The 26,927-nt window shown below is 43.6% G+C and overlaps 1 protein-coding gene across 1 annotated transcript in view; it reads left to right on the top strand.

Moving 5' to 3' along the window:
* The window catches only part of CDK15 (cyclin dependent kinase 15), a 38,796-nt gene extending 12,964 nt beyond the window's left edge, over positions 1-25,832 (top strand). Inside the window, 6 exon segments of the mRNA XM_069781743.1 lie at positions 2,696-2,789; positions 7,663-7,726; positions 14,828-14,876; positions 17,564-17,703; positions 23,039-23,178; positions 25,514-25,832. Of these exon segments, the coding sequence (XP_069637844.1) occupies positions 2,696-2,789; positions 7,663-7,726; positions 14,828-14,876; positions 17,564-17,703; positions 23,039-23,145 (454 nt within the window). The 3' untranslated portion in view covers positions 23,146-23,178; positions 25,514-25,832.
* The last annotated feature ends 1,095 nt before the right edge of the window (positions 25,833-26,927 follow it).

Below are 26,927 nucleotides of genomic sequence, written 5' to 3'. Positions count from 1 at the left end.
TTGAGGCCTCTACTGAAAGACTGATATGATGACTAGCACTAGTTTCTAAAGATCTACTTTAACAGACAAAAATACCTGGGAAAAGAGTGGAGTGTCCGTACATCAGTTGTTCTATCTACTTCTGGCCTTTTCTTTTAAAGAAAAGCATATTTCATCCGGAAACAAACAGAGATAGAAACAGTCATAATTGCCATTGATGAATCAATATAGTATCAAGCAGGCATTAAAGGCAGCTGGTTAGCTGACTCTTGCTACAGGAAATAAAAAGCCCTTCCTTTCCAGCAGTTATGGTGGCTCTGACAGTTTTGTCTTTATTAGACACACTGAGGTTTAAAAGCTTCCAGAGATAATGGGAATAAACCAGGAATACAAAAGAGAGCTCTACCAGAAGGTGCATTTGTAACAACCCACAAGTTGTTCCTCTCCTCAGACTGACAGCTTGACTATTAGTGAAAAGTCTGTTTCATTAAATTGGAATTTTTTAACTCTTTGCTCATGAGTAATTCTTAGCAAATGCTACCTGAATCTAGGAAAGAAGATTTCTGCTGTTGCCAGTCTAATGGCCATTTCTAGCTAGGGTATCAGAACCCAAACTGTGGGTGAACAACAGGATCATTTGCTCCAAAACCACATAGAGCTGATCCTCTTCTCCCTACAAATCAAGAGTGCCTAAATTGCTTTATACAGTCAAACTTGTGCAATGGAATCAGTGGATTACAGCAGCCCCTGTGGTTGCAAAATAGGGTGAGCCATCTCAGCATGTACATCAGCTGTGAAAACAGAAGGTTGGTATGACACTGGTCTCAGTAGAATCAGTCTGTGGGCTCCAAAATAATATCTAGTGATGTGGTAGTGCTATGAAATACAAAAAAATCTATGTCACAAAAGCTGTGGGTTAAGTTTCATGATGCCTGGAGCCTGTAAGAGCACATTAGACAAGCAAGGAGCTAAGTTCACAAGACCCAAGATTAGGGTACAGGAAGCTAAGGGAAAGTACAGCAGAGATGTTTGTGAAAACAGCATTAGATATGGATCTGCAAACAGGCTTGGCATCACCTGATGCACAAGGATGACCAAAATGAATACCACAGATGAGTTGCATGTCAGGCTTTCAACTGACCACAACCAGGTGGAAAAAGCATCTACAGTATTGCAAAAAAAAAGGTGCAAGAGGTAACACAGCAGTACAGATGACCAGAAAAGATTACCAGTTGCTCAGCAAGTGAAAATAATACTTTCAGAGCCTGTTAGGCAAAGCTGGGTTTTCAACATTTGAGCTTAAAGGACTCAAATTTGCTATAACCAAAGAAGATTGAGACTGAAGCCTGAAAAGTTGGAATGGGGCTTAGTGAAAAGACAGGAAACCTATATAAAGTTTGGAGAAAAAAGATTAAAAAGTAAATGAGCAGAGTTTTACACCATACAATAAGAGATGGAAATACTTGCAAATAGGTAAGTCTACCCTGACCACAACTATCTTATCGTTTTTGCCAGCAGGACTAATACACCTTAGTAAAATTAAGCATTTTTTGCAGGGTTTGGTGCTTGGTTTTTTTTAAGCTGGCTCATTTGCTTTGGCACAAGTGCAGAGAAGGGAATGGCATAAAAATAAGAATACTTTAACTTGCTGTTGTCACCAAGTTCTTTATGCTATGAAATCTTGGCTTCAGTTTTCCAGTGAAGAGCTAATTGCTTCTGAGGGAAAAATCGCTCTAGTGGTTAGTGACTCTGGGTTCTTTCTGCATCTAATGTATCCTTCAAGCCAATATAGTGTGTAGTAGTTCTCTATTCATTTTTCCTGCTGTTATCACTCCAATTTTGCACCTTTTTCTCATGGAAAACAACGTGGTATTCCACAGGCTTCTGCCACAACCATCTTTTTAGATGTATTTCTAACAGGATACATTGAATGAGACCTGAAACAAATTGTCTGGTGCTGGAAAAAAAGATGGTACTTAGTGGGTTTCTTTTCCAAGGATATCACCTGTCTTCTCTTACTGGTGAAAGGTGGGGTTTTTTTTTAGTGGATGGTGCTGATGAGAAAAAGGAGATGGGAACAGCCTTGTGTGGACTTTGACTGCTTTTTTAAATTTTTCTAAAATCCTGGAGGGATGTGAATGTGACGTATATCTGGTCTGGTCCCATCCTATTTGACTTGTCAGCTTTTTAATTCAAGTGTTTCAATCTGTCGGATTTGGATGAGGTTAATGATACTACATACAACTTGCAACAAGGGCCAGCTGCAAGTGCTTAGAACAGTGCTGCAAGACCAGGGATGTATAAGACGGCCCTTCCCAAAGGAAACCTTCCTGACTTCCCACAATCAGTAGGGTTTTTTATAATGCTACATCCTCCCTACCACCATACTGTAGAGTATATCAGTCTTCACTGAAGCCTGTATTTATTTACATATATACAGACACACACCCCCATCCTGCCTTGCTTCACGGACACACACACTCACTAGACAACATGAGGTGGGTATACAATACTTACATTAGCCTGGTACTTTTCAGACTTGAGCTGCAATATATATAGGGTTTACAGGTTATATCAGAATTTCTGCATTTATAAATTGGGATTTCTAAATTTCCATTCCAACAATTATCTCTCTTCCTTTCTCCCCTGCCCATCCCAACAATCATATTATATATGTCACATACGTGAATGAGTTAATACCTTGGGTTTCTTGCAGGAGTGCAGTCTGTATATTTGTTGAAATGATCCAGGGCCAGCCAATATTTGCAGGAACTTCTGGTACTCATGAACAGCTGGTGAAGATCTGGGCAGTGAGTAAAATATACCCTGAAATGGGAGAGAAAAAGAATCTGTTGCTCCAGCCCCCTACTTAATTTTGGAGTCCTGAGCATAGGTCCTGTGAATAGCAGAAATAATTTGGTTCACTCTATCATCTGCCACGTTCATAGCAGACTTTGTAACCCATTTTATATTTGGCAACTTTCTTACAGACACAGGAGTAAATCAAATGACTTTCCTTTGATGTTTGTCATCTCATCAAAAATTTAAAGCCAATTAAAGTGACATCAAATTGAAGAATGCATAAAAGGTGTGCAGGTACTGCAAATTCTATTCCTTCTTGTTAAATCCTTTACTTACTGTAGGATACAGCACACCATATTCTCACAAAGGAGCTCTAATACTGCTCTTAAACTACCTTGAAAATGGCAAGACCCTGAGGTTTTTCAGAGATCCTCCTTCATTTTAACTTGGAACATTTTGTATCATCCAGTTTATGGTGCAGCCCTAGAGACTGCTTTGGCATAATGGAAAGTGTGAAATTACTTTATAAAGGCAGCAGTGAGAGCAGACATATTCAGGAGCCTCTTAAGCCATTTTTTCTGCTGGGGAAACGGAAACACAGAGCCACGTCGTTAGTGCAGCTTGGTAGAATTGAGGCAGTTACCAGCACGAGCGGATTCTGTATGTTTGTGACAGCTCATTGCTGACCCTGTTACTGATTCGACAGGAAGGTCAACCTATAGATTCCTATTGGGTTTTGCTGTAGGTGTCTGCCCTTTCACATCTCCTCCCAGGGGTTTACTCTTCTGCATAGAGTGTTTCCCAAATGTGGGTCTTCAAAGGAAAAAGTACAGCAAACTGGAATTTGGAAAGTGGTGAGAAAGGACTTTATAGCCTCAACTCTGTGTAAGTCAGACTTTTCCTTCTTAATTCCTTCATCCAGAAACAGTCCTGCCTGGTAGGGTTTTCCTATCTGCTTTTAGCTAGAATGTGATAAAAAGTCAGGCAAGTGGGTCCAGTTCTTAGACTTGAGTTCAGTCCATTTAAATAAGTGCTGAATTTCTCTTCCATAGAGAGTGAAAAAAAAAAAAATTATTGAGGAAAAAAAAAATCCATACTTGGCCAATTAACAGGGTTCAAAGCCAGGGCAGGGCCCAGTTTCCCAGAGTGTGAATGAAGGGTATCCTTCCACTTATGGCTCTGAAATCTCTGGATACATTTCCTGTGGTTTTGCAGTTGGAGGGTTATAGCCCTATCGTCATTTCTCTGGTATTATAACTAATACCGTGATTAATAGGATTTGTGCTATAGAAGGCAAAAAAAAACTTATTTAAAAATCATGAGGAAGCTTTAAGAGCCATGAAATAATTAGTGCCTTTCACAGAAGGTTTTATGTTATTATACAGCCTGGAATGAGGCTCTGTGTTAGGCCAGGATTTCAAAGCTCCTTAGAGGCTTTCGATATCTAACTTGAGATATTTTGCCGAGTGTGAGGTTCAGAATGGGGATTCCTACTGTTTTCTAATAATCAGTTCCTTTCATGTACTAATAATAGAGGCACCCTGCACTGGTTTAGAGACGGTCTGCATTTGTGTGCATGAGCCTCTATCTCCCAGCATGCTTATCTCCACGTTGGACTGCTGATTCAAACACCGTATAGATATATGGCTGGAAAATCCCCATTGTTTGTCCTCTTGAATCATCAGGACTGACTGTCATTTCACCAACATTTCTTCTAGAGGCAAGTGCCACCTTAAGCAGCCTCCATTCCCCATCTCTATCCCTGGCTGCTCATTCCTGCTCCTGTGTCACCTCTCACATGTGGGCTACATGAACTGGGGAGCCTGTAACTTCGTTTTCTTCCTGAGTTACTCTAAATGAGAACAGTTTATTTACCCAGTTCATCATCTGGCTGCACAAACAGTAGCACTAATGACCAGTAGTACTCATGAAGGGATGACACAGGAATAGAACCAAACGGGAAGGGAACGAAGAGGAAGGAGCTACTTAGGCTGGCAGTGCTACTTATGGAAGTACGACCTGAGGGAATGTGAACTGCAGTGTCTCCAGTTCTCTCGTGGCATGGAGAGTAAGCAAACCTGACAAACTTAAGATCCATCATTCAAATTTCAAGAGATCAGGCACAGGTTTTACATTCAAAAACTCCACTTTATTGATTAACACTGTGCTGAGAAGGACTTCATGTGGGCTGGATTAGACTGCAGCATGCCACCAGCATGCTTTTGTGGCTGAGCCGAACATGTGACAAGTGCCAAATGAATGACTACAAGGCTTCTCTACATAAAACATAAAATATAACTTCCCAACAAAACTAAGCAAAATCAGCTAGGGTGATTCCTTCAGCTGGTTCATCACAGGAGAAGCAAGCAGTTAGAGGGCAGAGAGAGAGGACAATGACTTACACCAACTTAAAGTGCTTGCTGAAATACAGGCATTGTAAATATGCTTCTGGCTGAAACTATGCCTCTTCCAAAGTGGACTGAGCCGAGCTGCACCAAGACCTTTCACTACAGTAAAAGGTGCCTTCTTGGAGAAGCATGGCAGAGTAGCAAGTATAGAGAAGCTGTTTTGCTTTGTCTGATGGCATGCACCAGAGAGTTAACAGCTAGATTTAGGGTGGATACACAACAGATAAAACAATCCCCAGAGTATAATTAATTTCAATTCAATAAATATAACTCATTGTCTGATTTGGCAAGGAATCTCACTAAAGGTCCAGGGGGAAAAAAGAGAAAAGAAAAAAAAAATCACCTGCCCTGTTACCTTGGAAATGCAAAACTAGATCCAAATTCATGGACTGGAATAGCATCTTTTGTAAAAAAAAAAAAGACTCAGAAAATATAAATATAAATCCATATTCATATGACATTCAGTGACTGGTGCTCTGAATGCTTTCACACCTCAACTCAGCAAAATTTAAGCATTTGCTGAAAACCTTGTGTTGCAAAGTACAAGCATGCACAAATAACTATTTTCTTAAATTCTTCACCAAAGAGAGGCAGAGTGCTGAGCTGACCCTGAAGAGTATGATTTTACTATGTACTGAACTTCCTCAGCTCCCTCTGATGCCTTTAGGACTGATGCCTGATGGCTCACAAGAAACCTTGAAGAATGAGGGCCCAAATGAGTGCAGGGATGGCACTTCAGAACACACACCTAGATTTTCAATACAGAACATTTTAGAGGGTTTGCTGTAGCCTCCTAAAAAGCTAAGAGGGTAGCAAAAGAGAGCAAATTCTGGATTCAGGTTCAGATTCCAGCTCTCTCCTTCCTGTGCACAGAGAGTTTGCTTTGGGCAGACCTGCCCTGCTTACATGATACACACACCAGTCAAGAATGCATCCTCATCCAGAGCTGTCAAATTACCCTTGGTGCAAGCCACCTTCCAACATACTCACATGGCTGAATGCTGCAAGACACCTTCTCTTTGGAGAGCTTTCAAGCTTCCAAGACTGATTTGGGGCAGCTTCTAAGACTGATTTTACAGGTGAGCAGAGACAAGGGTCCTACCCCTTGGTCTTTGCTGTGGCAGGGTGAGTCCATAAGCAGTTTGGAAACATGGATCACAGCAAGCCACACTAGCTTGCTTCCCCCTACAGACCACCTTACTAATATGTGCCAGCTGTGAGATGCAGTCCCTGCTTGTGGCTGTCCAGGTAGCTGTAATTGTCCTCACAGCTGTTTCCCAACTCTGAGTGAGAAAAGGAATCATCTACCAGATGCACAACTGCAACAACCAGGCTTTATATTTCTTCCATCTTTAATGTATTTTTTTACAGATGCCTGTTTTCTTGCAATCTTATCACAAGTTTCTGTGAGGCCAAGTTCCCTATGTCATGTATCCCAGCTTTCATTTTAAGGGAAAGGAATTGCCTATCATATGCAAAGTGTAACTAATATGAGACAAATCTAATGTTGGAGAAGAGAAAGTGAATAAAAAACCCTGACATTTTTCATGTCAAAATTTCACCATTTTTTGAGGAAATCTGATAATTTGGGGGGTTGTCTGGATGATAAGCTTTGAATGCTTGGAGTTAGAAGTACTGATTTATAATATCATATCACATGCTCCAGAGTCATCTTAAATATGTGGCTTCACCTCTTTAGCACAACTCATCCATATCAATAGGCACAAGGCACTTTTCATGTGGTAAGTAATAATAATAACACTAAACATCTGCAACTGCAACCAGCACAGAAATCCAGATATGCTTTATCTCACATATTTCAGCAACTAAAATGAGGTTGGAGGAGGCTTTACTGGCCCACACTTTGCTCAGTGAAGACCTACTCCTGAACCCCACAATTCACAATAAAGGCCGAAGACACCACTGAAGCCCTGGACCCTTCAGGATGAGACACTGTACTGCTTTCTACCTTCTGCCAGTAGACCTGTCTGCCAGCTTTTATTTGTCACCTCAGAATGGCAGGCGTTTCTACCACAGCTCACAGCCTGTGCTGCCACTGAGCGTATCAGCTGCTGCCAGCAAAGGTGGGCAGAATGAGTCCCCAGCGCAGCTCTGGTGCAGGAAGACACCTTCAGCGGTGAAAGGGGCTCAACAATGTGACCCCTGGGATGGCAAACACATGCAGGAGTGGCACCTGGCAGTGAAGCTGCATACGCTTTCACTGATGTTCACAGCAGCAACAACATTCAATCTCAGCAGGACCCTTTCGGCTATAAAATCAAGTGCTAAAATGTCAGTGTCCTTTATGCGCAGTGGTAGATCCAGCACGAGCCAGGGCAGTGTGAATCTGTGCTGGTTTCCAGCAAAGGCCAGTCTTTCTCCATCAAGAGTGATTCCTCCGGCTCTACACCAAGGCAGAGTACTGGCAGACAGAGGTTATTGCTCTTCTCACTCTCTTTCTTCTTTTGCACAGGTATTGGGGGTCCCAACTGAGGACACCTGGCCAGGACTTTCCAAGCTCCCCAACTATAACCCAGGTAGGATTTAACTCACAAGAATGCCAACTTTTTCTCTGAGCCACTAGCCACTCAATTTTTGGGTCAGTAATTCTCATTATGAAAAACCCTGTGCTTCAGTGTTACTAAATCCCTTGAGCTACTTAATGATTGTTGTAGGACCCACAACAACACTGGGATTGGCCTAGTATAAAAGCAAAGGTACACGTGTGGCAAAGTTGCCTCACTGAGTGCCGGGTATATATTAGGCTGATGGAAGATTTCATTGCTGCAAGTGCTGACAATGTAAAGTCTCCACTCCTCAGTGCAAAGGACCGATGTCTCCTGATTTAGACTGGAAAAGCTGACAGGTACCTGGAGACACAGTTTATCTGAACTGTCCTTATTTTTATGGAGATTGGTTTGGGGGCCTTTAAACCTCAGTTTTAAAGGTCACTGTCCCTGATTTTGATGTGGGCAAGGTGAGAAATCTGTGTGATTTATAAAGCTGGCTTCTTTTATTTCCACATGGGCTGGTAGAGAAGTCTGTGTCCTGGACTTCAAAGGGCCAGTTGTCTCTTATTTTGATGTGGGCAGGTTGAGAAGTATGCTTTGAAAAGCTAGCTCAGTCACTCTCCCTCTCCCTCCCTCTCTCCCCCTTTCTCTCTCTTTTTGTTTAATGTTTTCTCTTGGGAAAATATATTCAAGTGTCAGTGAGGGGGAAATGATGAGCACTGATTCTCAGCCTCTCAGCAGGATCATTCTGTAAGAGAAATATAAAAGTGAAATATTAAAAACCCTAGAATGTGAAATCCACCCATCTACAATCTAGCCATTCTCTCTCACTTGTACCCTAAGAGAGTGGTGGGGGGAGCCTGTCTATCTGGAAGGGGGAAAAAAAGAGCAGGGGGGAGAGGAGGACGGAGAAGACGTGCTTTAAGCAAGAGGTTTACAGGTTTAGTAGAGCATAGTAACATCTTTTCAAAGAAGTGGGTGTTGCTCTGTGACCCAGTCCAAGATGCCCCTCCTTTGATTCTGGTGCATGAACACTAAACAGCCCCCATTTTCACATGGTAGCCGCGATTGGCTGAACAATAACCTGGTCTCACAGTCGAAAGGACTGGAATCTTTCACACAATTAGCTGAGACACATTAATCAAACCAGCGTGAAATGGGAATGTGTCGCTGTCCACAGCAAGTTTAATTTGGACAGGGAGCAAGCAAAGAGCAGACAGCTGGAGGAAGCACTTTCTTCTCTAAGTTGTTGAAGGCTTGGCTGGATAGTCTACAAGTTGGGAAGGGTAGTCTGGGAGGAAAGAAATGCCCATGTGTGGGACAAACTGATCACAAAGAATTTTTTTATGCCAGTCATCTGCTCATACAAGGCCAAAAACTCTCAGCGATGATGATTAGGTGTCCTGATGCTATACAGAGGGACAATCTAGAAGTGCAAGCATTAAGGCTACACTAGCAAAGAAGCTAGTACAGACAACAGAGAATGTGTGAGTGCCCAGAACTGCCCTGAGCGGTGACTCCCACTTAGTTCTATTTTGTCTGAGCAGCAGTGCTGTCCTCTGCTGCTGTGGGGGATGCCAGTGGCAGGGCTGGGAGGGAGAGGACAAGCACCTAGGCAGCATGGGAAGTAAAGACAAGTCTAGTCACCATAAGAAATTTTCAAGTCTGAGTTGCTTTCAAGCTTGATAGAAAGTTTCCCTAATGGACTCCAGTGGGGCAGAATGGACCTGTGCTGTGCTGTGATCCTATGATGCTGGTGCCTTTTGTGGCTGGAGCAGACAGAAATACAGGAGTTAGAGGACACCTTCCTGTGGGAACACCCCACCATGCTAGCAAACACATGGGAGAGGGGTGCTAAGCCAGTGTTTGGGGCAATAGCTGTGCCATCTGGAGAGGCAGCATCCCTTTTCCTCTCCTCAGAGCCTGCTTAAGGGGTTCCGAGCTGCTCCAGCCACGTACTGGAACCAAGCTCTTGGCTCACATCTGGATTATACAAACCAGTCTGGATAGAAGAAGGTTAGTCATATAAGGTTGGACTATTTGCCCTAGTCATGAACTAGATCAAGTCAGTTTTTGATGGGGCTGCTGGTAAAAAGGCAAATTAGTCTCTTTGTTTAAAGCTATTTGCCATTCACACGCTCCTGTGCACTTCCCCTCTTTCCTGAAGCACAAGTGCTGCTTCCCCCCCAGGACACACTCAGCCCAAGTGGAAGCTGTGGAGTCTGCCTGAGAAAACCTTCTCTCTTGAGGTTATTTCCAGTCCAGTTGTGCGAATCTGAATGCCTGGGATGGTTCAGATAAGCAAACAAACTTTGGAGCGCTTCCCCAAATCTGATGGCTTGAATGCTTTTAGCTAGTCCTATTGATGTTCGCAGTGAGCGCAGGCAGCAAACAAACAAACAGGTTCCTGCCCGAGGCAAGGAACTAACACGGGCAAAACAAAGCACTGAGGTGTGATCCTATTCTCATTGAAGTGGATGGCAAAACTCCCACTGGATTCAGCAGTGTAGGCTCAGCCCCAGAATGAGGTTGTTACTGGGAGGGTTCCTGGGCCAGGTGGGTTAGTAGGAATCTTTGAAATGAAAGCTGGAAATCTTTAGATGTTTTCCTATCCCTACTGTGGGCTTGAGCACATCCTGCTGCAGTGTCTGAAGAGGAGATACAGCATGGGCTGTGGGGTCTGTGAGCCAGGCACACACAGGGCAGCTGGAGCAAGAGCAGCTCCCCTTCCCCATCTATGGGCAACTGGCAAGGGATGAAATGTGCAAAGGAGTATTTGACCACCCTATGCCCCTGTGCCTTCTTGCACAAAGAAGTTCAGAAATAGGCCTCATGCCCATTGCCTACAGTTTGTCAAAATCTCAACCTGTGCCTAACCCGAAGTGAACAGGAAGGGTGGGTGAGCAACTCTTCTCTGGCCAGCCCTGCAGCTCGTGATCTCGCCCCCTCTCTGCAGGAGAGCCACTTGGGGTAGGGAATTACATGCAGCCGTGGGGCCTGAAAGCATGGTTTTACCCCAGCCCTGGCTTGAGAACCAGTTCCTGCAGAACATGAAGGGTTGGGAGAGCTCCTGCCCCACGATTCAGCGCACTCGCTGCCCTTTCCCTGGCTCCCCAGGCTTAGGAGCCCTGCCCATAGCGACAAGGCTTTGCCCTGTGTTTGTTCATTTGTTCTGTTCCCCTCATTTTGCTTCCCCTGAAAGAGGCAGTTGTAGCTCTGTTAACACTATTTTTGAAAGCTCTCACGCTGTGTGAGCTCAAATCCTTGCATTAATCTACTGCTGTGTTCATTTCACTGCGCTGAAAAGCAGGGAGTTTAAATCCCCTCTAAACACCATTGGTGACACCAGAAGGCCAGTGTTTTGATCCAGCCCCATTAATGGTTACAAGTTTGAATCTAGACAGCAGGGGTCAAGGGCAGGAAAGGATTAGGAATCACAGCCCATGACATTAAGCTAGTGCTTTTGCCAAACTGGGAATACTGGAGCGCCCAATGTACCGAGTTGTTTTTTGTTTCCTTTTTCTGACATTTGGATTCCAAAGAGTGGGGAATAGTGCTTATTTGTTTATAACATGATGAACTCGCTATGAGTGAGCTTTACTCCTTGCTTTATCGCACAGGCTGACTAATGAAGTTTCCTATGCCAGCTAGCATCATCTCACTTAGCAGACACGGGTTTTACACTGCCTTTTTCAGATGCAGCAATGACTTTTAAATTAAGCCTAGCTTTTCACCTATCTGCAGGCTTTGCTACGCTGAATGAGATTTAGAAGCTTTCCAGAATCAACTTCTGCTCCCGAGTACGGATTTTTATTATCTGTTGCATTTCCAAAATGTCACCAGCAGATGGAGGCAACAAGCAGCAGGCTCTAAAACGCAAACTCAAGTGACATTTTTGAGAATGCAGATGAAGTCTGCACTCCCGAGTGCGCTCTTTTTTTCCGCTTTTTTTTAATCTCACTTTTTATGCTGATGCTTCATTTAACAAATCGGATGGTTGGAAACTGAATTCTAAAACGATGACATTTTTATTGTCATAATAAACTGCATGTGGCTTTGATCCCAAAGGGAAGAGCAGCACTGTAACTAATGCACAATATATGCTGGTCAGGCTGTAGGGAAACTTCCTATCTGTCAGGCACTGGGCACAGGCTGCACTTTCCAGCCTGCCACACAGACAGAGCTCTGCTTCTGTCCTGCAGCCACAGAGGTTTCACTAATGAGAGAAATTTTCTCTGTGAGCCTGCAACCCCAGCGTTCATCCAGCAGCACTTGGCATCCTCTTTCTCTCTCTTCATCAATTAGGAAAGTTTAACTTTTGTCCTCTGGCTTGCTTGCCTCATTATCAGTTCATTAGCCACTTCCACCTGGGTTTTCATTTTCAGGAAGGTATTTCCTCATTAGCACGCGCTGACTTGCATTCGGATAGAAAATAACAAACCCAAGTGCTACCTTTCAGATCTACTCGTATTGTTAGAAAAGCCAATCAGCCCTACACAATCCCATCATTTAATGTCTATATCATCATTGTAAGACAATTAAATCAGTAGTTCATCCACTTTTTGGAATGATATCCAAATATTCTTTATCTCTTACCTTTAAGGAGGAGGTGTTAACGTTGTTTTACAATTTTAGATTGGTCTTAATCTTACAGTAGGGAAAATATTTACTGCTCTGTTCTTACCCTGCTCAACACAATGGGGCCTCAGCATTCTCTAAGGGTTTGTCTATATGGGGTCAGTCAGGAGATTAATCTGAACTGATTTAAAGTGGATTAGTTAACTGCATTAAAACCTTGAGCAGAGACACACTGTTTTCTTACCCATATCTTCCATTTATAATCAAAGCTCTGTATACTCAAAGTGGCAAGTTTGGCAGTCCTCACCCAAGCAGAATTCTCCACTGAGAGATGTGTTTGGACGGGGACAGCAGTAGTTGGCTCCCTGGCTCTTACAATACCCCTTGTAGATAATTATTAATCTCCATGTTATATAAATGATGAATTTCAGTCAAGAGGCTTACTCGAGACAGCGAAGACTATCATTCAGGTATTCCTCCCAGTTCCCAGTAAGCAAGCTGCTATTTCTGTCTGTAATGTAAAGAAAATCCTATTTCCTCTTTGGAATGTTAATCCTGAAAATGCACTCCACAAAAACAAAGTGACATTTCACTTACATATCACTGAAATATTTTGCCCTGCTGTTATCAAATGAACATGCATTTTTAAACTTTTATGTTAAACTCATTAAAGAATATTAAGGTTAAAAGATTTCAGTAGAGTTAAAGTACAATATTTAAGTAAACCTGACATTTTTATTAAATATTAAAGGAACTTTATATATTGTCATGGAATATTTCCATCTCACAAATGAAAATTTTCTGGCAGAAAGTTACAACATCTGAAAGTTTTTGGCCAGCTCTGTGAAGAGGTAAAAATTTCTACCTCATACAAAAAAAATCTTATGCCTTTCCAAACCATTTTAAAAATTGTTTTTCTTATATTCTGCCTGGAAACTTTACATCTCTACTCAGTATGGACAATTTATTTCTACATTTTTATTACAGTCAAGGGGGCAAAATGAAGGAAAGAGGATCCAGAGAAAATGTTATTAGTGATCCAAGAGGAACGTTCTGCCAGAGTTAATCTCAGTGACTGATTTGGGAAGGGGCTATTCAAGATACTAATATGTAACTTCTATATATGGGTGATAATTCCAGTGCTCTGGCACCTAAACAGTCATTAATCGCATTCCAGGTTATATTGCCATTTACTGCTTTAGCAATTACCTTAGTATTTGGGTGTAGGAGAACACTTCGATTGTGAACTGTTACTTACCCTTTGATAGACAGGTTTAACAACCTGCTTGCCTGGCTTAATGGTGAAAGATTGCTGCTGGAAAGGTTAAGTGCTGAAAGTTCAGTCATTTTCACTTTTTCAAATTGTTGGTGCATCAAGTCAGATACTGAGTGACCAAGCCCCTAGGCCTGGCACTCTGGAAATGGCCACGCAGGTGAAGGGAGAGGGGACTGCTGCTTTGCCCACAGCTGGCAGCCTCTGTCCCTGAATGATGTGGCTGGTGCTTCTGGGCAGGAAGGGAGGGCAGATGCTCTCAGGTGGTGCAGGATAAGCCCCAGCCGAGCTCCCAGTCTACTGGCAACAGACCAATGGCATTTGCTTCCTGGTGGTCTCGCTGCCGTGGGGAATACTTGTCCAGGCTGGGCTGGAAGAGGGGTCTACACCACCCTTCCTGCTCTCCTTTCCATGGCTAGAGCACCATTCACCTCTGCTGTCAGAAACGGTGCTCAGGAAAATGTAGCTGGGTAGAAACTACAGCCTTTCTGATGCAAGAAAATGTCTCTGTTGATCAGCACTAAGAGGAAATCTTCCAGGCTTAAGCCATTCATTCATATCTAAGCCTGAGAAAATTCATGCTTTGTAAGAAAACATTTGAGGAATGTATTCCTCCACATTTTCCACAATGTTTAGAAATGTGTCCTTGAAAAATGGCAACAACACAGCCTTCCCAAAACTGCAAACTCTGCAAAGTTCCAGTCTGGTAGAGATGTTTGAATCAGTAAGTACAAAGCCTGCATGAAAATGGTTAACTTGATAAACAACAAACTTAGTGAGGGATTGACAGCAAGAGCAGTGGGCAAGAAGAGAGTAGGACCCAAGTGTCTTTGCTCTGTCCCCAGTCTTTCTGCCAGATCCATGCAGAAAACCCCATGTGCCCACACGGCAATACATAAAGCTCAGCAGCCCCTTCGTAAGCCAAGACAATTGCTGGGGATTCAGGCCTGCAAACCTCTTTCTGCTTCCTTCATGTGAAGGCTTTAGGGACTGATACTGCTTTTATTGAAGTCAAAGCTAAGTTTCACCCTGTAACAGGAGGGCCAAGGCCTATATTCACAGATGTATGAAAGGAAAGGGTTACAGAACTGGAACAGCCTTATTAACATCAATGCTGGTACTCAAGTCCTATCGGAATAATGTATATTTATAAACACTAAGAAGACAGATTCTATAGGGCCCTTTGAAATTCTGAGCACACATTTTTTTAAGGGCTCAAAGAATGGTTTTTGGCTTGATTTTCATTTAATCCTGTGATTACGTATTACACTTTCTAGAACTGGTTGCTTCCAGGAGACCTCAGAGACTCCGAGTCATCTGTGACAGGTAAGCTACCTATAACGGCAATGTCAAAATCGCCTCTGGGTTTATTTGTTTCTTTATGTAATCATTTAATTTGAAATTAGCTCTTTGGGCAAGCACAGGAAGAGCGGGGTGGCTCTGTAGTAACAAGCAGATCTAATGTCAGTTAAGTAACTGCTTTCGAGAGATCGCAGTAGAGGTAGGCATATAGTGGGTTTATTATTCTCAGAGGAGTAGTGATTATTCTCAGATACGCGGTGATTCAATGACATTATGAGCAGCTTTTTGTGGGGCACAGTTCAATTCAGAATGTCGTACTTTCCCAGGCCCTCTTGCCCAGACTGAAGACAGACTTTACACTGTCCCAATTTTCATTTCTGGAAACAGACTGTAGGAATGTTGCTCACAGTGGTAAGGAAGACGTGCTAGGAGAGCGTTTTCATGAGACAATGAAATAATCTTGTGATTAGTTAGGAGGGGAAAAATCGCATTCTTCAGTGGCCAAAAGCTATGAGACTAGGGCCATGGTTACACACCTTGGCTTGACCAGGCACACCACCACCACCACCACCGCCCAGTCTTGGTGTGTAACCATGGCCCTAGTCTCATAGCTTTTGGCCACTGAAGAATGTGATTTTTTTAAGCACATATATGTACACACACACACACATATACATAATGTAAATATGTATCAGTGGAAGAAATTTAAAATCAGGCAAAGTGCCCTAACCTAGCTCAGAGAGTCATTAAAATCGAATCCACCCCCCAGTACTGATTTGGAGGCACACAACAGGCTTTATAGGTACGTAGGAAAATACTAGATAGGATTTGTCCTCATGATTGTGTTCATGCACAGGTCAAGAATCAAACATTCTTTGAGGACATAACCACATTTTTCATTGCTGCTGTTTATTACCTGCTCAGCTCATTGCTTGGGATCCAGTGGTGCTTGGGAGGAAGTGTGCTGCCCTTCAGAGCTGGGTTTCCCAGACACTGTTCTGAATGGCTGAACATGCTGAAGTTTTCAGCAAAGCACAAGTTGCTGAAATGCCAGCCATTGTCACGCACATCTTCAGAAACACACAAAGCTCAGTACGTCCGATGCCCTGATAATGCAGGTCCTGGAAGAGAACAAATCCTCTCTCAGCCTGAACATAGAAATAACTATATTCCTTGCAACTCTGCTGTATTGCACTTCTGCTTTTTGGCCATAATCCCTTGACAGGCCCCATTACAGCCCCATACTGACGGGCTGGCCCAGTGCCTCTGCGGCAGAACTCTGGGCTGCATGTGAGCCAGCTCCAACTCTGCGTTACACAGTCCTTATGCTGGTGTGGCCGAAAGGCTGCCTTGGCATGCTTGGGTCTTGAAAAGGAAAGAACTGCTTCATACAGACTGCTCAGCCATAACTCTCCATGGCCAATTAAGAAATCAAAGGGGAGGTCTGTGCGGAGCTTGGCCACCACCAGGAAGCCTGAGACATGGTGGGAAGCACTGAACCATGTTGTTGCCCAGTGTGGGAGTCTGCAGCAGGAACGAGCAAGGGGGCAGAGGGTCTCCAGTAGGACCCTGCCATGGCAGGGGCAGCCTGTGGTGCAGCTCTAGCAAGCAGCCTCAGGCTGGATGCTTTGGTTCCCTGTCCCGTCCCTGCTCCCCAAGGCAGCAGGGGCTCAAAACGTTTTGCTGGAGGTGAGAATTCAGCAGTTACCTACCACAGTGAGGCCAGATACCTTTTACAGATCTGTTTCTCAGGATATCTGCCTCTCTCTCTCTGTGCTTTCTCCTTTCTTTTTTTTACATCTTATCTGCTCAAAACAAAACTGTCAGCATGTCAAATGTCCTGTGTAGAGAGGTGGGGTGCAGGGGCAGGGGGATCCCGGCGCCTGATGTCACTTGGAGGGGAAGCACGGGCGGGGGCTGAGGGAGGAAGCACAACAGGCCATGCTCCGATGGGCCTCCTGATGCTGAAACATGATCAGAACAAACAAACAAAGTAAAAGCTGTAAAACTAAATGACTATATTTGTTTCTTTGTTGGTTTGTTTTCTCTCTTCCACTTCCTTGTCCCCAGCTGTGTGCTCCTCTAGAAAGCAGCCACTTGGCATTGGTATTTGCTGGGCATGGAGCATGTGTGTATTACATCTATTTTAAGCACTTCTCCTGAGAAACAGATTCATCTCTGTGAATCCCCAACACATTTTACAACCAGCTGCACTACAGGTACTAGGGTAGGAAAAGGGGAAATGGTATTTTCTTTAGTTTTTTAGTTTTGACCTCTGGTCTGCTCAGTGGGCCAGTCAGGTTATTTTGTGCACTTGCATTGTCACTGTAAACTGGTAACACCAACCTCTGATATTCAGTTATGACATATAAACCTCATCCTCAGTTATGACATGTAAAATATAGTCTCCCCAGCAGCATTTCCCCTTTTACTTACAACCTTCTTTTTACAAAATAACAATTTCTTTTCAAAATTCCTCTGAAAACATGAGTTTGAGCTGAAATCTTGGATGCATATTCTCCAACAAAATCAAACTCACATGGAGAAGCAAATGTCCTGGAAAGCTATATAGTTGGGGTGGGTTTATCCAGCTCCCCTGTGTCCCTCCACTGTCTCTGCCTCAAGCTCTGAGAAGGGCTGGGTCAAGTTCTGGTTCCAGCTTTCTTTCTTGTGTTCATCTCCTATACTATTTTTTTCTCTTGTTTTCCTAGGCTGAGCAGGGTGCCAGCAGCAGAGGATTTAGCCTCCAGGATGCTTACAGCCTTCCCTCGAGGCCGGATCTCTGCGCAAGATGCGCTTCTTCATGACTTCTTCAGCCTTCTGCCTCCTCAGCTCTACCAGGTTCCTACTGGTAAGTTAACTCTCGATTTCATCTCACCAAGAAAAAGCTATTTCACATGCTATTTATTATGAGTTTATTCTGTACTTTGAAAGTCTCTGCCATTCACTGGCATGTCTTTTTCTTTTCTGCCTGCCCTCCCTCCCCACTCCCGTATGCTGCAAAGTTTACATCCCATTGCAAATTTGACAGCCTGTTTTTCTGTTTTCTTCCACTTGATCACAGTGCTAATACTAGAAAGGGACCTGGATGGGCTGCTGCCATGGTACATTTACAAAGTGGAGGTGTATATGCTTTGACAGGTCGTTTCTCCCCCATTCTGTAACCCCAGGGGCCCAGGGCTTTCCCTCGGGCTGGCTCACACTGTGTATTCAGCGTAACTCACATGCTGGTCCCTCCTGATGTCCTGAATTCCCAGCTGCTCAGCATGGTGTGCTAGCTCCAATTCCCTTGGACTGCTCCTCCTGCTCCCTTTTGATGTTCAGAGACAACAGCTGTTCCTCATACCCTGTCGTACCAGTTCTCCCTCAGTTTTACCTGCTTTATTTTCTTCTTTCCTTGCCCCCTTCTCTTAAGCACACAGCTGCATACTCACAGATCTGCCTCTCCTGCCCTGAGCTGAGAATAGATACAGGGTCTCTCAAGCTACAGGTTCTGTTCCTCACTAGGAAAAGCTCCCAACTATCAGGCAACGGGCCAGAGAGCCCTTGCATTGCCCCTTGCTTCCTGGGCACCCGCTACACTAGTTAATTTGGTGGGTTTATTTAAGATAGGGGCAATTAAGAAGAAGCCTTCTTGGACTGTGTTGTCAAGGTATTTGAAAACCTAATTTCTGGCTCCTGCGACACATCCCAAGCGAAGGAGCGGCCAGCTAGCGTCTCTCCCAAACCGCTGCCCTTCAGAAGGTGCTGTGTGTGTATGTGCATGAGTGAGAGACATCTGCATTCCTTTTCTGTTCACCCAGCCACAGAGCACAAATCTACTTTGACACTTTTAGAAAAATGAAAAGATGGAATCTCGCAGGAGCCTGCCTGTGCCGGGGCGGGAGGAGGGGAGCACGCACAGCAGGAGGGAAGTTGACTTTTCTTTATACATATAGGGTTTTTTCCATGCAGAGTTTAAATTATGCCTGATAAAAGGAGTTTCGTGGATGTTTCAGTTCTTTCAAACCCTCCTGGCTTCCTCCCAATTAAATGAGGTTTGTCAAAGCCACAGGGCTCTGCTGCTGCCGGAGAGGCGGACAAGCACTTCCCGCAGTGACATCTCCAATCCCCAAGGGAGAAGATGAAAGTGTCAGTGCCAAGAGAGAGAGAGAGAGTGTGGAAAAAAACAGGTACAGAGACAGACAGTGTGAGAGAAAGGGAGAGAGTGAGGAGAAATAGAAGGAATGAGAAAACAGATTGGCATAATGTGTCAATCTCTCTGACATGCTGCCAGAGAGGGGATAGATTAATTTCACCTGGGTTTATGCACCATCCCATATTTATTATCCCCCATATTACGGCGAGAAGTACCTTGTGGACAGGAAACTGCATGGCGTTATCATAGCAACCAATGTGCTGGGAACAGAATCAAAGTGCACAGGGCTGAAACAAGTACAGTATGATCATGCAAGACCATATTCATGAGTGACTCATTAAGCCTGTAAAAATTAGGCAATTCTGAATAATTCCCCATGTAGCCATCCCTATTGCCATAACCGTGTAAGACATTTGTTCTCTTGTGTCATTTTGGCATCACACTATTTTGGAATTTAACTGTATCATTTTAAAATTCTCATTGCTATGATAACACAGTGCAGATTTTAAATATATTCTGTTCCCACTTTGTTCTGGAGGATGCTGGCTATTAATCCCTATCCTCTGAAGGAGAAAGTTAAAGCAGAAGGGCAAAGAATGAGCTGGAGATGAAAGGTGAAAGGAGGAGGGGGTTGATCCCAAGGTGTGTGAGAGAGTAAGAGGGAAACAACATTTGAAAAAATAAAAGGTTCCCATAAGAAATTATCTTCTGTTTTTATGAAATAATTGTATCCATTACTGTCCTTTTTATAAGTTGCTATGACAAGCTGGAAGCTAGAGGATTTTTTCAAAGGTCAATTCCTGGGAAAAAAATAATTGGAGAAATCAGTGTTTCAAAGATAAGTACCCCTCCAAATGGTGTGTTTCTGATTACTGAGGGGAATGCTAATGGCTGGAGGCTGGCTGCTGCCCCTGGGAAAGGGGATAGGGAGCATGGGGCTCTTTGCTTCCTGGTGGTCAGCTCCTGCAGAGGGGAACAGGTTGCTGTTGCTTATGCTCATCTGGATGCAAAGTGCTAGAAAAAAAGAGTAGCTTACGCTGTAAGAGACGAAGACTCCCCTGAGTGGGGCTGGTCCACAGATGGGCCAGCTCTCCTACTGCTGCTTGCTCCTGTGCCTCTAGTGCTAGAAGGGGCTGCCAAGGCCCAGGTTCAAATCCCACTCATCGTCTTGGTGGCCTTAATTCTACACATGCCACCAGCACCTCTGGATATAGCAACAGAGGAGAGGGGCAGGGGATTCTCCAGCTTCCTTCCACTGCAGCTAGTAGCCTAAGGGGTGGCAGTGATGACCTTTCGTAAAACTGGAGCATTTGCTGTCCTTTTTCTGGCCTAAGCCAATCCTGAGACAATTATCTTTGTGCAGTGCAGCCTTGCACTGCAGCAGCTCTGATAAAACTTAAGTCTAACCCTTTGCCATCTGCTAAAGCAGAATGTTTTCTGTCCAATTAATCACTCCTGGAAGAAAGATGAGATCCTTGAATCAAGAAAGCATGAGCTGTGCTCTCAACTCAGTGTCAGTCCTGAAGTGCAAAGGGCCTCCTGAGAAGGTATCTCACTCTGCTGTCAGACAGGTCAGACACAGTAACAATTGCAGCTTATTATTCTTAGTTATAGATTTGGCTTATTTTCCCTCTTTTGCCCTCGAGTGCTTTCTCGCAAGCAGGGATGGTGAGCAGTGTGATTTGGGGTTAGCACCAGTGCACTCCCAAGAAAACATACTGCAAGAAGAGCTCTGGCCAAACAACGCAGGCACATGGGCCAGGGAGGCCTGAGCTGGCACCTCAGATCCTATCCCCACAGGACCAATGTCCAGGCTCAGTATACACCTTTCTCACAGTTCAGGAGACATTCAACTCTGGGCATACCATCAGCATAGCAGTTAGTCCTTAAGTCCAATTTATGCTCCATGAGGAGGATTGCGTGTTGTGTGGATGTGATCCTGGCTTTGACTAGGAGAGACTTGCTCCTTTTGGATAGGGTTGGTCTCTGACTGTTACCTCCCCCCAGCAATTCAAAACCACTGTGCCAGGTGGTGATGACACTGTGCTGTTTCTCCTAAAACAGCCCGCTATTCAGCTTTTCAGAGACAAGGAGGAGGAGGGACGCTTGATGTTGACAGAGCACTGTCATTTTAATGCCAATTGCATCAAAATTAGTGCAGAGCAAGCATAGGCAATGAGGAGGTTAAGGCTGCAAGCTACTGCCTACCAAAAATCCCATTACTATTGGGATTAGCCAGCGCCGGTATATATTATCACAGGGCACTTAGAAAGAAGAGCTGGCTTTCATGGACATCTTGTTTGGATTGGCTGGTATCCCTAGGTTCTCCTACATAGCTAAAAAGTTTATATAGTCACATTTTTTTACTTCTGTGCTTTGCCACCTCTGTACTCAGCAAATGGATATCCTTCACTGCAAATCAGATACAGCCACCTAGAAAGTGTGTATACACTTAATGTGTATACACTATAATGTGTCTTAATAAGGGAATAAACCAAAGCTGGTGTTGAGCAGCGAATCAGCTGTCACTCCTGAACCAGAAGCAGTCTTTTCTGTAAGGTGATAAAGCAAATCTTCACTTAACTCAGGAAAAATACCCCTCACTTCACCTGGCCTGATCTCCACAGTGGTAGAAGGTCTGCTTGCATAAATACTGACAGGACACTGAGGTTTTGTATTCCGTCATTAAGCCACCACCCTAGGAAAGAGCCATTGCAACATCACAGCAGATGTGTGCCAAGGGCACAGGCCTCTGGAGATGTTGCCCTGCTTAAGCTCTTCCCCAGGCGCTGGCCTGGAGCAGATGTCGTGCTGGCAGGTGCTGGGCCCTGTTTAGGAGCACAGGGCGAAGGGGAAGATGGGAAAAGAAGGAAAGTTTTCTTTGCTTACTCCCCAGCTCATGCTCTTGCAAAAGCACAACTGGCGCAAAGTTTGGCCCACATGACTTGTGGAAACAAAGTCCTACAGACATGGATCAAATGCTCTGACTCCTCATTGATCTCAGGCCAGAGAATCTCTATAAAGGTCTTATTGTTCAGGGAGATGAACTGCTTTTGGGGGGGAGTGCTGTTAATACGCTTCATGGAGGCAGACGCTATTGCATCAGAGGTAGCAGATTTTTTTCTGTATTTTGTCTAATTGCAAGTTATATGTGAGGTTTCTTTCCATTTTCCCTTTAACACTCTTAAATGCAAACCTGAGAAGATTTATTTGTCTTGTTTGCTGTGAAAGACATCTGGACTGGAACTCCCATGTAGTCATTTTGCATCCTCAGGTGCACTTCTGCCTTCACCCAGTTATCAGCAGAAAAGAGCAAATGGGGATGTAGTGATCGGATTTCTAAGGCACAAAAGTTAAAGCTAAGTTTGAGATTGTGACAGCAAGCAACCATGAGCCTAGGAACTCAATTAGCCTGAAAGACAACTATCTCATTATCTTTTCTAAAATGATATAAATACATAAGAATATAAAAATTTAAAATAAACTCTCTCTCTATTGACTGTCTAGATGACTGAATTTCACTGCTCAATTTCTTTAAACACCCACTTTAGTATTTATTTATTCTAAGCGTGAAGCAGCTACGATAATTAGACTGTCAGATTTGGTAAGTTAATGAGGAGTCACTGGAGTGGAAGGTTTTGCATTTGTGAGATTGCTGAAGGAGAGAAGCCCCGTGCCTTCGCTCTATCTCTTTTTTCTTTTTCTTTTTTTCCCCCTCCACTGGGTGGGAAGGAGAGAGCTTGGCAGCATGGAGATCCATTTGAATCCTTTTGATTAGCAGGTTGCATTCCTACCACCATTCTACCAAATAGTATTTTCCTGGTTGCTCCAAGAAAAAGAAAAAGAAACCGTAGATGAGATTTCTAGAGAAGTGTGCCTAGATTAAAGAAATAATTTTCAAAAAAAATCAGAAGGAATGGAGGTGTGAGAAATAGGATCCTGAATTAATTTATATTGTGGCTAATGTCACAGGAGAGCATTAGGAAAGTAGCACAATGAAGGAAAAGGACTGTTTTGCAGCTTTCTCTTTAACCTGATTTTTCCACAGGACAATCAGTGCTTACAGTTCCAGGAGTGAGACTGCAACCTGAAATCTGTGACCTGTTTGCTTCTTACCGAAAAGGCCATCTCTCAGGAGGTTCAAGCAAGTTTTGATAGAAAGCAGGGATGATATTGACTAATTCTTGGGTAAGCACATAGTTGCCACTGTCAAAGCTGCTGCCATCATGCTTAGCACATGAATTCCTTTGTGTACTGAAGGTGGGAAAACAGAACTGATACCCAGGCTGGATGACCACATCCCAGGCTGAGGACAAGGTGGGAAATCTCACATTCAGAGAGAAGAGATCAGCAAGCCAATGGCCCCTGAGGCACAATGCTCAGTGGGATGTTTGGGTTTGTTTTGTCATATTCCCAAGTCTCAGACCAGTGCCTTTTCCTCTGATGCCACCCCAGTCAAAATATTGCTTAATTTCCCTGTTGCTTAAACTGACCAAATCGCTATGTTTGCCTTTGTCCTTGTCTATTGAGTTCACATTTTACAGCTTACTTGTTTTGATTTCACATGCAATGGAACCTGAGCAGAGCTAGGCAAAATCTCCTTAGCTCATAACATCCTTGGTTTTAATTAATCACTATTTTAATATGACATACCTCAAAATGATGCTTCAGCATCAATGTTTTTAATCTGCTTTTTGTTACAGAAGACCAAAAGATCACTTAAAATCACTGTTATTGAAAGAAATTACCAGAAAATACCCTTTTATTATATCCTGTCTCTTTGTTTACTTTGTGCATTTGTTAACAGCATGTGTCCAGTCAGTGTCACTGGCTGGGTCTGTGCTTACAGGACAGACCTGGAAACTGACCTTGAGGCCAAATTAGTTTGACTGTCTTATTGTCTTCCAAGCTAAAAGGCAATACAGCTGTGATTAGCAGGGCAAACCTCAGCTACCCATCTGTGCTTTCAAATGCATGTAGATGGCATGTACCTGCTATAGGATCAGGTCCCAGCACTCAGTGCCTGGTCTCACAGCCTCTCTCTACCCCATCTGCCCTCATCATGTAGACAACAGCAGGCAGACAGGACAGCCTTGAGTCCTTTCGAGAAGGACCTGACACTGCCAGCCCTGTGACCGGATTGGGTTTTGGAGGCAGCCTGAATACATTCCCTGCTCACCTGCTCAGCTAAGTGCAGACGGGGGGGCTGTTCCCTCTCTGTGATCAGAGAGGAACTAATCCTGCCAAAAAAGCTGGTTGTCAGTTCCACTAAGGCTTCGGGGACAACTCACTTGAGGAGGGCACTCATGCTTCAGTGTTCAATGAACTTGGATTTGGCCAGTTTAAACTCATTTTGAGAGTATTTCACACATACATAATTTAAAATAGTGAAACCATTAAAATAGTAAGAGATACTTTTAAACATTTTATTTTATTTTTTTTATATTAACCTGGCCTCAAAGTGATTGCGTCCCCTCTTTTAAGGTGCTTATAAAACATACTAAAAAAGCTTAAATGTCAACTCAAGTTTTCTTCTGCACTTCATTACAGGAAAACATTCTATAAGTGATGGTGTTCATATTATTAATTCTCTTTTTAAAAAAGGCATCTGCATTCAGACAGGCAAGCAAGGTTATAAATGAAACAGTAATTTTTTTTGTCATTGTAATAGGCTACCAATGGAAAGCAGGGAGTTCTATATGCTTTTTCAAATCTAATCAGAGGTAGGTAAGCATCTAAAGCACAACAGCCTCACACTGGCACATGAGAGAATGGAATTTCCTGGGAAGATAATGAAACCGGCCAGCCTTCCTTCATTGGCCAACCTGAGTTAAGTTACAAAAACAGACAAAACCAAAAAACTAAACATACCAGGCTCAATTGTGAATCCATGGGCCCTGAGTGACACAGCAAGGGACAAAACATCATCACAGTCTCCTCCTTGTTCTCCTTATGGTTTCAGGAAGGGAAGAGAGAGTGCCAGGCATCTATCCTACGGTGATACACACTCCATGCCAACATACCATCCATTTTCTACCCTGTTCCACCTCTTTCCCTCTACCTGCTGAGGAAGAACATACGGATCATTGGCATCTGCTTCCATTCTCATGCTGCCTCTCAAAATGTAGATAAATAATGCAGTGCCTCTTATATGTATGTGCTACTGTACTAGCTAAGTGTAGTTGAATCTACAGGAAGATTAGAACTTGTTTTAAACCAACTGTTAACAAGTAAAGTAACTGAAGTCACTAGCCCTGCAGAATATTTGTAATTAGGATTTATTTTTCCTTTTGATTCAGGACTTAGGCCATAGATTTTTATCCTAACAGAATTCCTTTGCAACAGATTCTACCCTCCATTACACCAAGGACCTTTGAAATAACTCTTGATATTGACAAAATGAAGCAAAATCTTTGCAAGTATAAAACAAGGGCAGAGTTTGCTTGGGGAGGGGTATTTTTAAAAATCACCTTTCAGTAGAAGACAATGAAATTGTGCAGATGTCCTGCCTTTTGTTTTTCAGAAGGCAATGTCAGAAAGATTGACTTGGCAACGAAGATGTAACAGCACAGTCTGGACACTGGACTTGCAGAATAAACTCAGCCATGTGTCACTTAATAGAGAGATCCCTGGACCAGAAGATCGATGTACAAACAGGACAGATGGGGACTGACAATTGAAAGAATGTAGAGGCTGATCCAAGGCTTACAGAGACCTGTCATTCCTGGGGTTTGCCTACAATCTCCTTCAACAAAAGAGGTCCTGGGGGAAGGAGGGGATTAGTCAAAATTTGAGTGAAGTCTCCAGGGAAGATGGTTTCTTGGATAAAGTTGTCAACAAAAGGAATTGTTTAAGACTATTTGTTATAATTTCCTAGAGGGAGCTTCTGCCATCACTAACAGGATTACCAGCATACTGGTTCCACACCAGCAGAGCATTAGACATGTGCATTGCAGACTGGTTGCTTAGAGCTGAATTCAGGGGTCTTCTTATATTGAGTCCCAAATGTCTGCAGGTGTTGATGAGCAGAGGGGAGATGGCAAAGAATTAAGATGCAGCCAAACACGGGCCAGTTTTGGTCCAGCTGTTGCAGAGAGTCTTGGCTCATTAATGAGTTACCAGGGTGTTTTAATCTCCTTGATCTCAGGGCTGCTGACAGACTATGAGAAGGAAAGCTAATCCAAGGTAAGTGCTGATCAGGATACATGGGGAAATCAGAGAGCTCTTTCCCAACTACAGTTACTGTGAAATTTCTCACAGAATTCTCCCTGGAAGAATCAGGAAAGCAAGTAACTTACTGTGTTCATGTACTAGTCTGCTTGGTTTCAGTTATCTGGGATACTTTTTCTCAGCTCTGGGACATCAGAAACCAGAAGCCTTGGTGTAACCTCACAGCAGATCTGGGAAGAAAAGGAAGACAAAGATGTCCTGGTTTCAGCTGGGATAGAGTTAACTGTCTTCCTAGTAGCTGGTACGGTGCTATGTTTTGAGTTCAGTATGTGAAGAATGTTGATAACACTGATGTTTTCAGTTGTTGCTCAGTAGTGTTTAGACTAGAGTCAAGGATTTTTCAGCTTCTCATGCCCAGCCAGGGCACCTGACCCAAACTGGCCAACAGTGTATTCCATACCATGGGACATCCCATCTAGTTTAGGAACTGGGAAGTGGGGGGGCGGGGAATCGCCGCTTGGGGACTCGCTGAGTGTTGGTAGGCCGACATACACATTATGTATGTGTGAAATACTCTCAAAATGAGTTTAAACTGGCCAAATCCAAGTTCATTGAACACTGAAGCATGAGTGCCCTCCTCAAGTGAGTTGTCCCCAAAGCCTTAGTGGAACTGACAACCAGCTTTTTTGGCAGGATTAGTTCCTCTCTGATCACAGAGAGGGAACAGCCCCCCCGTCTGCACTTAGCTGAGCAGGTGAGCACTGTAC

This window comes from Haliaeetus albicilla, chromosome 4 (genome assembly GCF_947461875.1).
Source record: "Haliaeetus albicilla chromosome 4, bHalAlb1.1, whole genome shotgun sequence".
Lineage (NCBI taxonomy): Eukaryota > Metazoa > Chordata > Aves > Accipitriformes > Accipitridae > Haliaeetus > Haliaeetus albicilla.
The sequence above is the reverse complement of the archived record's forward strand: the minus strand, read 5'-3'. Positions and strand labels throughout refer to the sequence as shown.